Genomic DNA, 13,262 nt, shown 5'->3' with positions numbered 1-13,262 from the left:
CCCAGGAACAGGGGTAGACCCGGGCCCTACACTCTTTTCCTGGTTTGTGACACACCATGCCTTTAGTGATTGTCTTCTGTCCCTTTCTCGGTTGTAAACACTCCAAGGGCAAGCTCAATTATAAGGTTCTTATAATTTTTATTCATTTATTTTAACTTACATATTTGGGTGTTTTGCCTGTGTATATGTCTGTATGCCATGTGTGTGCCTGGTGCCTGCAAAGGCCAGAAGAGGCTGTCAGATCCCCTGGAACCAGAATTACAGGTAGTTGTTAGTCACCACATGGGTTTTGGGAATCAAACCTAAGTCCTCTGGAAGAGCAAGCAGTGTTCCTAACTGCTAAGCTGTCTCTCCTGCCCCTTCTTGTCATTTTCATAGCAGCAAAAACAGTGAGTGCGATGTACAAGTTCAACAGATTCAGTCATAGTGTGTGCTCCCTGCCTTACTGTATGCGTGTTCTGACAGCACTTCCAGTGAGGGCGGAGCAGAGCAGTGAGGGGAGGCCCTGAGGTCACCGAGGATGAAGCGAGATTGATGACTGGAGCAAGAAGTGGTCAGCTAGATAACTGTGATGAGCATCTGTGAGAACCAGAGAGTCTGTGCCCAGTTTGGAGAGTTTGGAGTCCAGCTAGAATGCACATACACACCAAAATAAATAAATAGATAAATAATCTTTAGAAAGAGAAGTTGCATGTTTTTTTTGTTTGTTTGTTTGTTTTTTCCTGGAATGTCTGAGTTGTATGATTTAAAGACCAGACTGGATCATTGGCTGGAGTTGCACTTAACATCCATATGACTTGGCCGCATCTTTCTACCGGTTTCCTGAAGTTGACTTTCTCCATGCGTGTTGGCCAGATGTTGACCGTTTTCTGTGATGTGTTTTGTTGCAGATGGAGTAGATGGGAAACAAGCACGCAGAACCAATTCCAGCACCCCTTTAGGGGAACTTTTTGACCATGGCCTAGATAGTTGGTCATGTGTTTACTTTGTTGTGACTGTGTACTCCATCTTTGGACGAGGACCGACTGGTGTCAGTGTTTTTGTTCTCTATCTCCTGCTCTGGGTAGTTTTGTTTTCTTTCATCCTGTCTCACTGGGAAAAGTATAACACAGGCGTTCTTTTCCTGCCCTGGGGATATGACATTAGCCAAGTGGTAAGTATGCATTCTGCCCTAAATGGTTTGCATGTTTTAAAGTTTTTGTTACCCTTCTTCACTGCTGTTAGGCATTAGCAAGTTAGAACTGATGTGTGGGGCTGGAGTGGTGGCTTCTTAATGTTATTAAATATGATTTAGTTTGACAGGTTGATTTTTATTTTATTTTATTTTTAGAGAAAGGTGTGCAAATATGACTGAACTGTTGGCCATTTGTCTTCCTTGCCAACTTCAGTGAGTTGAGAGCTTTGTCTCATCAGCTAGACCTGTGTTAATTCTCTGCCTTTGAATCTTTTTGTGTTGCCTTTTCTCTATTTGCCATAAGAAGCCAATAAAGAAAAGGGAAATCGGGTTGTGTTTGCTGTTGGAGGTTGGTCAGTTTGTAAACTGCCTTCAGAGGGCTGCAGATGGTGACCGCCTGCCCGCATTGCCTGCGGTGTCACTATCTGATGGCAATATTGGAGGGGAAGAAGTCTCTTATAGGCAAGATGTGCCATAAAGCAAATTCAAGCACATTTTTCAGTAGTCACTTTGATTAGACTTAGTGATGCATAAAGCCCTGTTGGCTTCCTTGATTGTTCAGCTGCTGATGCCTCTTCCTGTCTATGTTTTCTTCCAGACTATTTCTTTTGTCTACATAGTGACCGCAGTGGTGGGAGTTGAGGCCTGGTATGAACCTTTCCTGTTTAATTTCTTATATAGAGACCTATTCACTGCAATGATTATTGGTAAGGAGCTCCATGTCGAAGCCTGTCTTAACATCACTTTGTTATGCAAAGCCAGTGTTGAACATAGCAAGTGATAACACTCTTTCCTTGTTCTCCAGCAAGCAGACTAACCCGACGGCCCTATAGGGTTCCTATCAGAATGTTAAAGAAAACAATGGGTTTTGTTGTTGGGCACCAAGCCTTTTCTAATCGAACAGAAATGCCAAAGTAGATCACCATGCAAACTTTGTAAAGTTGTTACCTGTTTAGTCGAGACTGTATTGGAGGACTTACATTTAGTGGACAATTCATACCTGTTTCAAGTTGAAAATTGTTAATTTGAAAGAGTAGATGAAATATGGAAATTTAATGTTTGCCCAAAAAGTTAAGCCTCTTTTCCTCTTGGATACCTTCCTTCTCATGCTACTAGATGCTGGAGGGTTTGGTTATGGTTACCATCTTTGTACCCTGTCTATTGCTCCCTAAGAAGGCAACCTTCATGGCAGACCGAAGCCGTCACACCTGCCCCATCATGTACCATCACCCCCGTCTCAGGGCTGTGTCCACCCCATCACTTCAGCCCCATTTTTTTTTTTCTGAGGCAGGATTTTATATAACCAAGTCTGCCCTTAACTCCTGATCCTCTTGCCTCCACCTCCCAAGTGCTGGGAGGTGTGTGTCCCCATGTCTGGCTTAAGTGTCCGTGAAAGCACATGGTTAATGTTTTAAAGTACCTAATACAGTAGATGTTTCTATATTCTTTAAATTCAGCATATCAAATTTAAATGTAAAATGTAACAAGCCTCCATGAGACAAGCTGCTTGATTTAGAGATTTACTAATGGTAGGAGAGGAAAAGTAGCTTTTTCAAGGCTTAAAAATGAACAAATAAGTAATAAAACCACTTTGTACAGATAAATGTTTTGTAGGTAAAACAGAACGGCTCCTAAATGTGGCCCAGAACCACTGGAAGGCCAGTGTCTATACAGTAGGCAGTAGTTTCTGAGCTTTACCAAGGTTCACCAGCAGGAATAGGTTGGGTTGTGCTTAGATAAAGCAGCAGATCAATAGCCTACATGTATGCGTTTTATTCTCATATATCTGACTTCTAAAGTAATAGCCTAGAATCCTTGCCTTTTACTGCTTTCCAAACCACCAGTGCTCTGTTGCTCACAGTCAGCTGCCCACAGACGGCTCCTTCGGCTAAACCAGAAGTTAGCATGAGCACATATCGGGAAGCTCCCCACGTCCAGATCAGAAGTTAGCATGAGCACATATCGGGAAGCTCCCCACGTCCAGATCAGAAGTTAGCATGAGCACATATCGGGAAGCTCCCCACGTCCAGATCAGAAGTTAGCATGAGCACATATCGGGAAGCTCCCCACGTCCAGATCAGAAGTTAGCATGAGCACATATCGGGAAGTTCCCCACGTCCAGATCAGAAGTTAGCATGAGCCCGTATCGGGAAGCTCCCCACGTCCAGATCAGAAGTTAGCATGAGCACATATCGGGAAGCTCCCCACATCCAGCTGTCTCTGTTATAAACAGTGATGAAGGGTTGGGTGTGCTCTTCATCCAGCCGCACTCGCAGACACTAATGCTCTTTGTTAGCCGTTCCTTCAGCAGATGCATAGGGGTCTAAAGCTAGTTTTATGGTAGAAATGCCACATAATTCAAAATGATGATTCCAAATGGAATCTGATAGTAAAGGTGCCACTTTGGTATTTGACACTATTTTTGGGTATGTACATGTAAATTTTGCTTCAACTTATAAGCATTGGGTTTTCTTTTGAATTTTATTCTTTATAGTTGCAGAAAATATTTATGATTACAAAGTGAAATCTATAAAACAATATACTCAAAGAAGTATAGCTTTTATTTTACTTATTCTCCTTTTCTCTCAGCCATCCTTAATTTTTGTTTGTTACCTGTTTATTACCTGTTCTCTGTGTGTGCCACAGGGGACAGCTCTCCTTCTCCATGATAGAACTCTGGTTGTCAGACTTGGCAACAAGTGTCTTTACCCGCTAAGCTATCTCTCCAACCTTATTCTTAGCTCTTAATTCATGGTTTGGAAAAGCATGCATCATTTTATTGCCTTGTTTGTAGATGCCCCCATCCCCACTGCTGTGTGTCCGTGATAGTGTGTAAGGGTTTGCCTCATCTCTTGTTGCAGCCAGCCTTTGGGTTGTCTCCAGGCCTTTGCTGTTGCACACGTTGTTGGAGTAAATAGTCTTGTGCACGTGTCTTATACGTTTTGCCAGCTAGCTAGTGTGGAAGAGAGTCCTAGAAGTAGAATAGTTAATGAAGGACAGGTGCTGTGTTGAACACTTCCGTGTTTCGCTCCACACTGGTGTCGATTTTACATGCATATGAGCAATTGTGGAAATGCTGTTAATTCATAGTTTCTCCATCATAGTATATTGCCATGTTTGTTAATCTGTGGGTAAGAAGTGATACACTGGGATAGCTTCAATTTGCATTTCTCCTGAATGAACTTACTTAAGTTTAATAACCATTTGTTTGTTTCTGTGTGTTTTTATACTCTAGCCCATTTTTCCCAATAGAATTGTTGAACACTTCCTGTATGCTCTTGTGTTTTGTGTGCATTAATCTTTTGGGTTGATTAATTACAGTTCTCTCATGTGTCTTTTTAAACTTCTCTTTAAGATGCTTTTTATTTTGGTGGAATTTTTTGGGTTTTTCTTTTAGTTTTATATGTATGGATGTTTTGTTTACAGATATGTCTGTGTACTGTACGCATGCCTCATGCCTATAGAGACCAGAGGAGGGTACTGGCTCCTCTGAATCTGGGGTTACAGATGGTTGTGAGCTATCATTTGGTGCTGGGACTTAAACATGGGTTCCCTGCAACAGTAGGGAACAGTTAACTGTTGAGGCATCTTTCAGCTCTTGTTGATGGCTTATTTCTGTATTTCTTAATTCTATATATATGTGAGTGTTTTGCTTGCACATGTGTCTGTATATCACAGAGACCAGAAGATGCTATCAGATCCCCTGGAACTGGAGTTATAGATGGTTATTAGCCACCATGTTGGCGCTGGGAACTGAGCCCGAGTCCTCTGGATGAGAGTCAGTTCTCCCAGCAGCTGAGTCATCTCTCTCCAGTCCCATCTTAGAGTTTTATTTTGTTTTCTTAAAGTTCCTATGTGATATGTTAGAAATGTGAGGAATAAGAAATCTGGCCTTAAATTACGGCACTATGAAAAGCCGGTGTGCATAAATGGGTTTCATCTCTACTGTATACTTGAAATTTAGAATTTAATAGGTAAGTCTTTAACAGAACATAACTAAATTCCACTTAGAGAAGAAATAAAGGTAGTTTTTCTTTTGCTAACTTAGAGCACAGGCTGTCTACATGCTTACTGTTGGATTTCAGGAGTGTATTTCCTGGAGGACGATTTGAGCAGTTGAATGCTAAGGACTGAAAGCTCTAGAACATAGCAGACGGTGGGGCGTGACAGGGTGAGCTGTGCCACAGGGCCCCAGAACCAGGGGGCTTTCTCAGAAGAATAAACGTTGTGTGGATAGGGTGGGGGAGGAGAGAAACTGAAGATTCTAGGAAGATTAAAATGAAATAGGAGGGGCTGGGGAGGTGGCTCAGTGGTTAAGAGCACTCACTACTCTTCCAGAGGTCCTGAGTTCAATTCCCAGCATTCATATGGCAGTTCCTAACTGTCTAACTCCAGTTCCAAAGGACTCAACACCTTCATACAGGAAAAAATAAATGGACATGAAGTAAAGATAAATCATTTTTAAAAAGTAAATAAAATAAAATGAAGCAGGAAGCAACAGTTCCCAAGTATTGTTTGCTCCCTCTACCCCCTTTGTAGTAGCTCATATTGATTTTCTAGTTTGCCCTGTGTGGGTGCTGGTCTGGTGTCTTTGCATGTAATAATTCACACAGTTTTCAAGCACTATGCACTTGGTACTATTTTTTGTTTCAAAAATGAAGAGAATGAGGCACTGGCTGAAAGGTTGGGTTTCCCAGAGTGTCGTGGTTCTATGACCGAAGTCAAGGCTGGCTGCTCTAGCCTGTGCTGGCTTCACAGACTGAACTGTGTGCTGCGCTCTCCACCCACAGCTGCTTTTTAGAAAAGTACTTTCGCTGTAGTAATAAACTTGAACCTGAAGACCACTGGCCCTAAAGTCTCGGATGGTTTTTATGGGTGCAATTACTGTAAAATAATCACTCTTGAAATTCATAATGATTTAAATATTCTTCTTTTTAGGCTGTGCATTATGTGTGACTCTTCCAATGAGTTTACTAAACTTTTTTAGGTAAGTATTTTTTTTTGAGTTGTGGAAAGGAAAAAGAAAAGAAAAGGCATCTTTAACAGTTGTGTTAGAATGGAAGGGCTGTTTGCTTTCTGTTTTCAAGAGTTTCTCTGTGCAGCTCTGGCTGTCCTGAATTCGCTCTGCAGACCAAGCTGGCCCCGAACTTAGACATCTGCCTGCCTGTTTCCTGAGTGCTGGGATTCAAGGCGTGAGCCCCCAGGCCCAACTAACTGCTTATTTTTGTAATCTGACATTTTGAAAAGTTTAAAGCCTGTACTTGAGATCTAGAGTGAGGACTTGACATTGAGGTTGTCTCTGCTGGCTCACGTAGTCAACTATAAAACCGAGGAGCTCTTTTGTTGAGGTTTCGGATCCAGCAGTCTTGAAGTTTGTCACTTTTTTGTGACTGAATCTACCTACAGGGAGTATTTTCTTGTTGAATATTGATTTGTTCACATTCTTTGTATGAACAATTATAGTGTGGTTAATGAGATCATACAAGCTGAATATGTGTGGGTTAGGACAGGACTTTATGCTGCCGTTCGTTCTCACCTGAGAGGTTGTGTGGACTTTCCTGCCTTTGGGGACTATTTCCTTAGGTAGGGTAGAGGTGGACTTTCCGTTCCGATTGGTGCACATCCCATCTTTGCTTGCTGCCCTGACTTGCCTTGTTTTGGCCAAAAATATTTTGTTCTTTCATGTCTCAGTAATTTTGGCCTGGCTGTTTCCTCTGCTACCGTTTTTTTTTTATCTTGTCCTTCCTACTTAGTCCTTCCACACCCAGATCTGTCTTACAGACTCCTGCCCATGTCTAGACAAGCTCTATATAGCGTCTGCTGTGGTGATGGTCATTTATAGAAGTGATAAATTTTAAGTCAAATGTGGGGCACACTCATAATCTCAGCGCTTTGGCGACTAAGGCCAGCCAGCCTGGGCTATGTAATGAGTACCAGGTCTGCCAACAGTACACAGTAAGACCCTGTCTTTAGACAGGTAATAGCATTTAAAGTTTGCAAACCATGCCCATCATTTGAGTCATTTCCTCTTCTTATAGATGAGGCTTTGATTGGGCCACACACTGTCCAAGGTAATGTGATCAATTACCACACCAAGATTAGAATTTGGAGCCCTATTCAGATGAGCAGACACACTGGATTACTCCCAGTGAACTTAGAGACACAGAATGTCTCTCTTCAGAACCTTTTATGTGAAATATATATGCTCTAAATCTGTATCACTTTGATTTTTTTTTTTATATGTATGGGTATTTTGCTTGCATGTATGTGTTTGTATCACATGCATTCCTGTTGCCCAGGGAGACCAGAGGAGGGTGTTGGATCCCCTGTAACTGTAGTTAGTTTGTGAGCCTCTATGTAGGTGCTGGGAACTAAACCTGGGTTCCCTGGAAAAAACAGTCAGGACTTGTAACTTCTAAGCCAGTGGTTCTCAACCTTCCTAATGCTGCAACACTTGAATACAGTTCCTCATGTGGTGACCCCAATCATAGAATTTTTTCGTTGCTACTTCATAATTGTAATTTTGCTACTGTTATTAATCATAATGTAATATCTGATATGTGACCTCTGTGAGAGGGTTGCCTAACAACCTCCAAAGGGATCGTGATCCACGGGTTGAGAACCACTGTTCTAAGCATCTCTCTGGCCTCATGGCTCCATTCCTAACACAGCTGTTGATCATTGGTTCAAAAAGTAAGAAAGGGGCAGTACATTACTTTCATCCCAGCACTCTGGAAACAGAGGCAGGTGGATCTACATAGTGAGTTCCAGGCCAGCCATGGCCGCATGGTGAGGCTCTGTCTAACAATAGAGAAATGAAGAAAGTGGGAGGATTGATCCGGGGTCAGAGCCTCAGTTGTAATCCTGGCCTTGGTAGCAGTTACAAAGTGAGAGCATTTCCTCCTAACTTAGCCTGTCTTTAAAGTAGGGTAATGATGGCGGCTCTCTGTGCCATGGATAGTAAACACACAGTAAGAATGCATCCGAGAGGAGTTTGGAGACCGTAGGGTTAGGCGCGTGTCTTATGTAATGATGTTCTGTATTGATTTTTCAGAAGTTACAAAAGCAACACTCTGAAACACAACTCCGTTTATGAAGTCATGGTCCCCTTCTTCTCTCCATGTCTGCTCTTCACTTTGTCTACAGTGTGGGTCCTCCGGTCTCCTTCAGATATTTTAGAAATTCACCCTAGAATATTCTACTTCATGGTTGGAACAGCTTTTGCCAATATCACAGTAAGACTTTTTCTTTTTTTCAAAATCATTAAGCCTGATGTGGTAGCTTATGCCTATAATTCAAGGCCAGCCTGGGCTACATGAGACCACATCTCACAAAACTAAAATAACAAAACGAAGAATCAGAACAGCCTTTGAAAGGTATTCATTGCTGATTGGAGGTTGGAGGTCATGTTTCCTCTTTATTACCATGAAGAAGTTTAGTTGTGTCCAGGTTTAGAAGGCTGTTTTGAAATTGTTCTTCACATAACATAGAGTTTTAAAATTGGGAGCTACTTTTATCTCAGTTGTTACTGCACTGTGAGAAAATGCCTTCTGTAGCATCTGTTAGTCCTTTTCTCATCCTGTGGCAGAGTACCTGACAGGCAGTTTACAGAAGGATTTGTTTGGGCTTGTGCTTTTTTTTTAAATTTATTTATTATGTATACTGTGTTCTGGCCGCATGTATGCCTGCAGGCCAGAAGAGAGTGCCAGACTTCATTATAGATGGTTGTGATCCACTATGTGGTTGCTGGGAATTGAACTCAGGACCTCTGGAAGAGTAGCCAGTGCTCTTAACTGCTGAGCCAACATCTCTCGGCCCTTGGCTTGTGCTCTAAGAGGGGAAACAGTTCATCATGGCGGGGTGTCATGGTGTCAGGTTGATATTGGTCACATTGCAGTTTTAGTGAGGGAGCATCGAGGGTACTTCTCGGCTCACTTCTTTCTTTTTATTCAGTCCAGGACTCCAGCGCACGGATAGTGCTGCCCACGTACGAGTGGGTCTTCCTTCCTCATTTAAACCTCTCTGGAAACTCCTCCACAGACACGCCCAGAGGTGTGTTTCCGAGATGACTCTAAATGTAGTCATGCTGATAGTGGAGATTAACCAGTGCCACATCCCCACTACATTGTCTGAGTCTCTTCTGATACCGTGCCAGGATCAGTGCTTCAAGGGTGGGGTCGGGCCACTTGGGGCCCTGAGCAATTGAGAACTATTGACAACAGATCCACTCTTGAAAGCTTTTTGAATGTGGCTGGTTTTAAAAGTGCTTTGTTAATTAATACCCCCTTTTCCTTCCCTGTTCGTGCCTCTCCCAAGTGTCAGCTAATTGTTTGCCAAATGAGCAGCACACGGTGCCCAACTTTGAACTGGTTGCTGCTTCCTCTCTTCTTGGTTGTGGCAGCAGTGAACATAGGCGCAGTGGCCTCCCACCTCGAGAGTCTTCTCCTCTACGTGCTCACAGCAGCCTTCACTCTGGCTCACATCCACTACGGAGTACAAGTGGTGAGTAGTCTAGAGCACGGCAGGCGGCTCTTGTCGGCTTCTTAGGCATCTAGACAGTGGGGAAGCACTGCAGAGGGACTTGTGAGTGTAGCGACTGGAAGTGTGGGGACGCCTCATGATTATATTATGGCAGCTACAAATGATTTTTAAGTTCATTAGTTCTTATCTTAAATCGTTATATAAGTGATTTTGTTGAGAAAACACTGTGCTTTTCTTTATGTGAGACCAGATAATCGCACTTGTTTCTGTTTCTTTGCCTTTTTATTCCTAGGACACTTTCATTGTTTACTAATTTAATTTGGGGAAAACAAGTAACATTGGTTTATAGTGCTCCCCTGTCTGTTCCTGATCCTGTGAGAAATGGAGTAGGGCGGTATCTTAGGGCTTCTATTGCCATGATAAACCCTAAAACCCAAAGCAACTCAGGAAAGACAGGGCTTATGTCAGCCTAGAGTTGCACATCGCGGTCCATTATCAAAGGAAGTTGGGACAGGAGCCTAGAGCAGGAGCTGAAGCAGAGGACATGGAGGAGCACTGCTTACTGGCTTGCTCCCCGTGGTTTGCTCAGCCTGCTTGCTTATAGCACCCATGGCTGCCTGTCTGTCTATGGGTGGCACCGCCCACTATAGGCTGGACTCACAGGCATCATTCATTAATCAAGAAAATGAACCACAGGCTTGCCAGTCTGATGGCGGCACTTTCTCAGTTGAGGTTCTCCTTCCTAGATGACTCTAATCTGTGTCAGGTTTAGAAAACAAAACAAAAAACCAACTGGCCAGCAGAGGCAGATCAGAATTTTAGACTTGAGGAAGTCATTTGCATTATTACAGTTTTTATCTCATAAGCCTTTACCTTTATCAGCAAATAATGAAAAAATGTAGAGGAAAATGGTTAGTGCTTTTCCGGGTGTGTCCGAGCATGGCTGTCTCTTCAGTGCTAAGGATGAAGAAGCAGGAAGATAGCTTGAGGCTGACTCGGACGTGCATGGCAAGACCCTGTCTCAAGAAAGCACAGACACAAATAAGTACTTTGTATATCCAGTGTTCTCTTCCAAAATAAGAGGTCACCTCAGGATGAATTGACACATAGAATGATGTCCAAGCTATGTGGCTGTCCTCCCCCACTCCAGCACCCTCTCTAGTTCTCTAGTTATTTTACATGTTTTCGTCGTTGCCACATCGTATTCCATCAGGGAACCACCAGCAGTTACCCAGTTACCAGTCCTAGTCAGCTTATTTTATTTATCTAGTGATTTAATCTCTACAGTGCTGGTATGAACACACTGGAATGCTCTTTTCTTTGGTTTGTGTCCTGGTGAGAGGATGCCTGCAGGCGTGGGGTAGACTGAGCATCCACACTGCCACTGTAGCCTCTGCTCCCTGTGTTTGTTTTAGAAGGGGCCTGCTGAGAGTCGGCTTGATGAACAAAACGTGAGAAACCTGATGAACTGTGATGTCAGATGATTGCTTATGTTTTTATTCTTAAAGATTTATTATAGACATTTTGCCAATTTTGGGGGGGCATTAATTCATTGATTTTATGAGTGACCATTGCCAGTGTGTTGTAATTTCAAGACACTTGTTTTGTTTAGTGTGCCCTAGTTGGTCTGGAACTGCCTGGAGACCATAGCTCAGCCTCAGCTGAGGCCTCTACCTCCTGAGAGCTGGGAGTGAAGATGTGCTGCCACACTTTGCCAGACTCTTCTCTTTAGAAACTGTATATCCACCAGACACATCCCTCTGTGTGGGGGGGTCTGTGATGTGAGTGTAGGGCCTGTGGAAGCCAGAGGAGGGGATCGGGTCCTGTGGATCTGTGGGGCTGGAGTTACTCGTTAACTGTGAGCTGCCCAGTGTGGGCCTGGGAGCTGAACTCATGCTTTAGCAAACACTGAGCCGTCTCTGCAGCCCCAGCCCCAGTGTTTCTCAGGGCTCCGTCAGCACTTTCCTCTCTGACCTTCTGCAGCCTTCACAATCTTTCTTCCATTGTGAGAGCAGTACAGATTTACTTCTACTGCACAGGAGGACCCGTGCGAGGGCCCGGCAGGCCATAACTGGAGTTGGGTCCCTGGAACCCATGTAAAGATGGAAGGAGAGAACTGACTCGAGCTGCCATCTGGCCTCCACGTGTCCACGCGTATGACACAGCACCCATGCACTGAACACACACTCAACAATAATAAATAAAGGTAAAGTTCTCATGGAGCCAGTAAAGGGGCTGTTTGCTCCCAGCTCTATGAGTTCAGTCTCAGAACCCCTGACTGAAGGAGAGAACCAATCACTGCACTTGTCCTCTGATGTCCATGTGCATGCCATGGCATACATGTGCCCTTCTCCCCAAATCAATACATCTAAAAAAAAAATGGGAAGCAGGAGAGATGGCTGAGTGGTTAAGAGTACCAGAGGACCTGGATTCAGTTACCAGCATCCACATGAAGGCTCACAGCCATCTGTAACTCCAGTTCCAGGGAATTGGATGCCTCTTTCAGGACTTCTTGGGCACTGAACACACATGGTGAAGGACATACATGTAAGGAATACCCATAGACAAAAATAATTAAACTTAAAAAATAAATTATAATTTTAAGAAATCTAGAAAACAAACATGCGAACAGGAAGAACATCTTTCTTGTCTGTCTTTGTGCCAGAAACCACACAAACCCTTGACTTACATGGAAGTGTAAAGTATCAGCGGACTCCTGCCAGGGATACCATAGCCAGCATGGTCTCCAGAGTCGCAGATCAGGTTTTTCACCATTTGATCCAGGCTGGGAATCATTGTCTAGCAGCACTGACTCTGCTGGGTCCAACTAACACAGTAATGGCTCTCTCTAGAAGCTGTTGTGGGTCAGAAGACCCTGTAGTTCCTCAGGAAGTGTGAGAATAACTAACACAGTAATGGCTCTCTCTAGAAGCTGTTGTGGTCAGAAGACCCTAACTACAGTAATGGCTCTCTCTAGAAGCTGTTGTGGGTCAGAAGACCCTGTAGTTCCTCAGGAAGTGTGAGAATAACTAACACAGTAATGGCTTTCTCTAGAAGCTGTTATGGTCAGAAGACCCTCAGTTCCTCAGTAAGTGTGAGAATGAACTTATCTGCTCTGGAAGGCTCGCAGAATGATAGAGTTTGGTTCAGCAGAGCCTTTCTTGTTTCTGGCGGTTTTACCATGTCAGTAAGTTACTGTCTGCAAAGGGTGAGTTCTGAGTGCCTTCACCGAAGACTCGGGACGTGTTGGTCACTGTCTTGTGTTCTGTTTTCTGTAGGTGAAGCAGCTGAGCAGCCATTTTCAGATTTACCCCTTTTCATTGAGGAAACCAAACTCAGATTGACTAGGAATGGAAGAGAAGAATGTCGGCCTGTAATCTCCAGGAAAGCGCTGTAAAGAACGCCTGTAAATACCCATCCATCACTACTGGACTCAACTGCTCTGCCTGGCAGCTGTGGGATCGCAATGTGCCGTGTGGACAGCAGGAGTGAACATGATCTGAGCTTGTGGAATTTTGGGCTTTCTAACTCCCAACTTTATTTTTTTATAAAACCATGAGACATTTTGGTTAAGCACAGAGTACATTAAACCAGCTAAATGTTCCTA

At 43.5% G+C, this 13,262-nt stretch overlaps 1 protein-coding gene across 1 annotated transcript in view; it reads left to right on the top strand.

Moving 5' to 3' along the window:
* The window catches only part of Selenoi (selenoprotein I), a 35,164-nt gene extending 21,902 nt beyond the window's left edge, over positions 1 to 13,262 (top strand). Inside the window, exons 5-10 of the mRNA XM_038318544.1 lie at positions 891 to 1,153; positions 1,773 to 1,881; positions 6,113 to 6,161; positions 8,229 to 8,409; positions 9,491 to 9,676; positions 12,934 to 13,262. Of these exons, the coding sequence (XP_038174472.1) occupies positions 891 to 1,153; positions 1,773 to 1,881; positions 6,113 to 6,161; positions 8,229 to 8,409; positions 9,491 to 9,676; positions 12,934 to 13,032 (887 nt within the window). The 3' untranslated portion in view covers positions 13,033 to 13,262. The remainder of the gene's footprint in view (positions 1 to 890; positions 1,154 to 1,772; positions 1,882 to 6,112; positions 6,162 to 8,228; positions 8,410 to 9,490; positions 9,677 to 12,933) is intronic.

Source organism: Arvicola amphibius, chromosome 2 (genome assembly GCF_903992535.2).
Source record: "Arvicola amphibius chromosome 2, mArvAmp1.2, whole genome shotgun sequence".
In the NCBI taxonomy this organism is placed as follows: Eukaryota; Metazoa; Chordata; class Mammalia; order Rodentia; family Cricetidae; genus Arvicola; species Arvicola amphibius.
The sequence above is the reverse complement of the archived record's forward strand: the minus strand, read 5'-3'. Positions and strand labels throughout refer to the sequence as shown.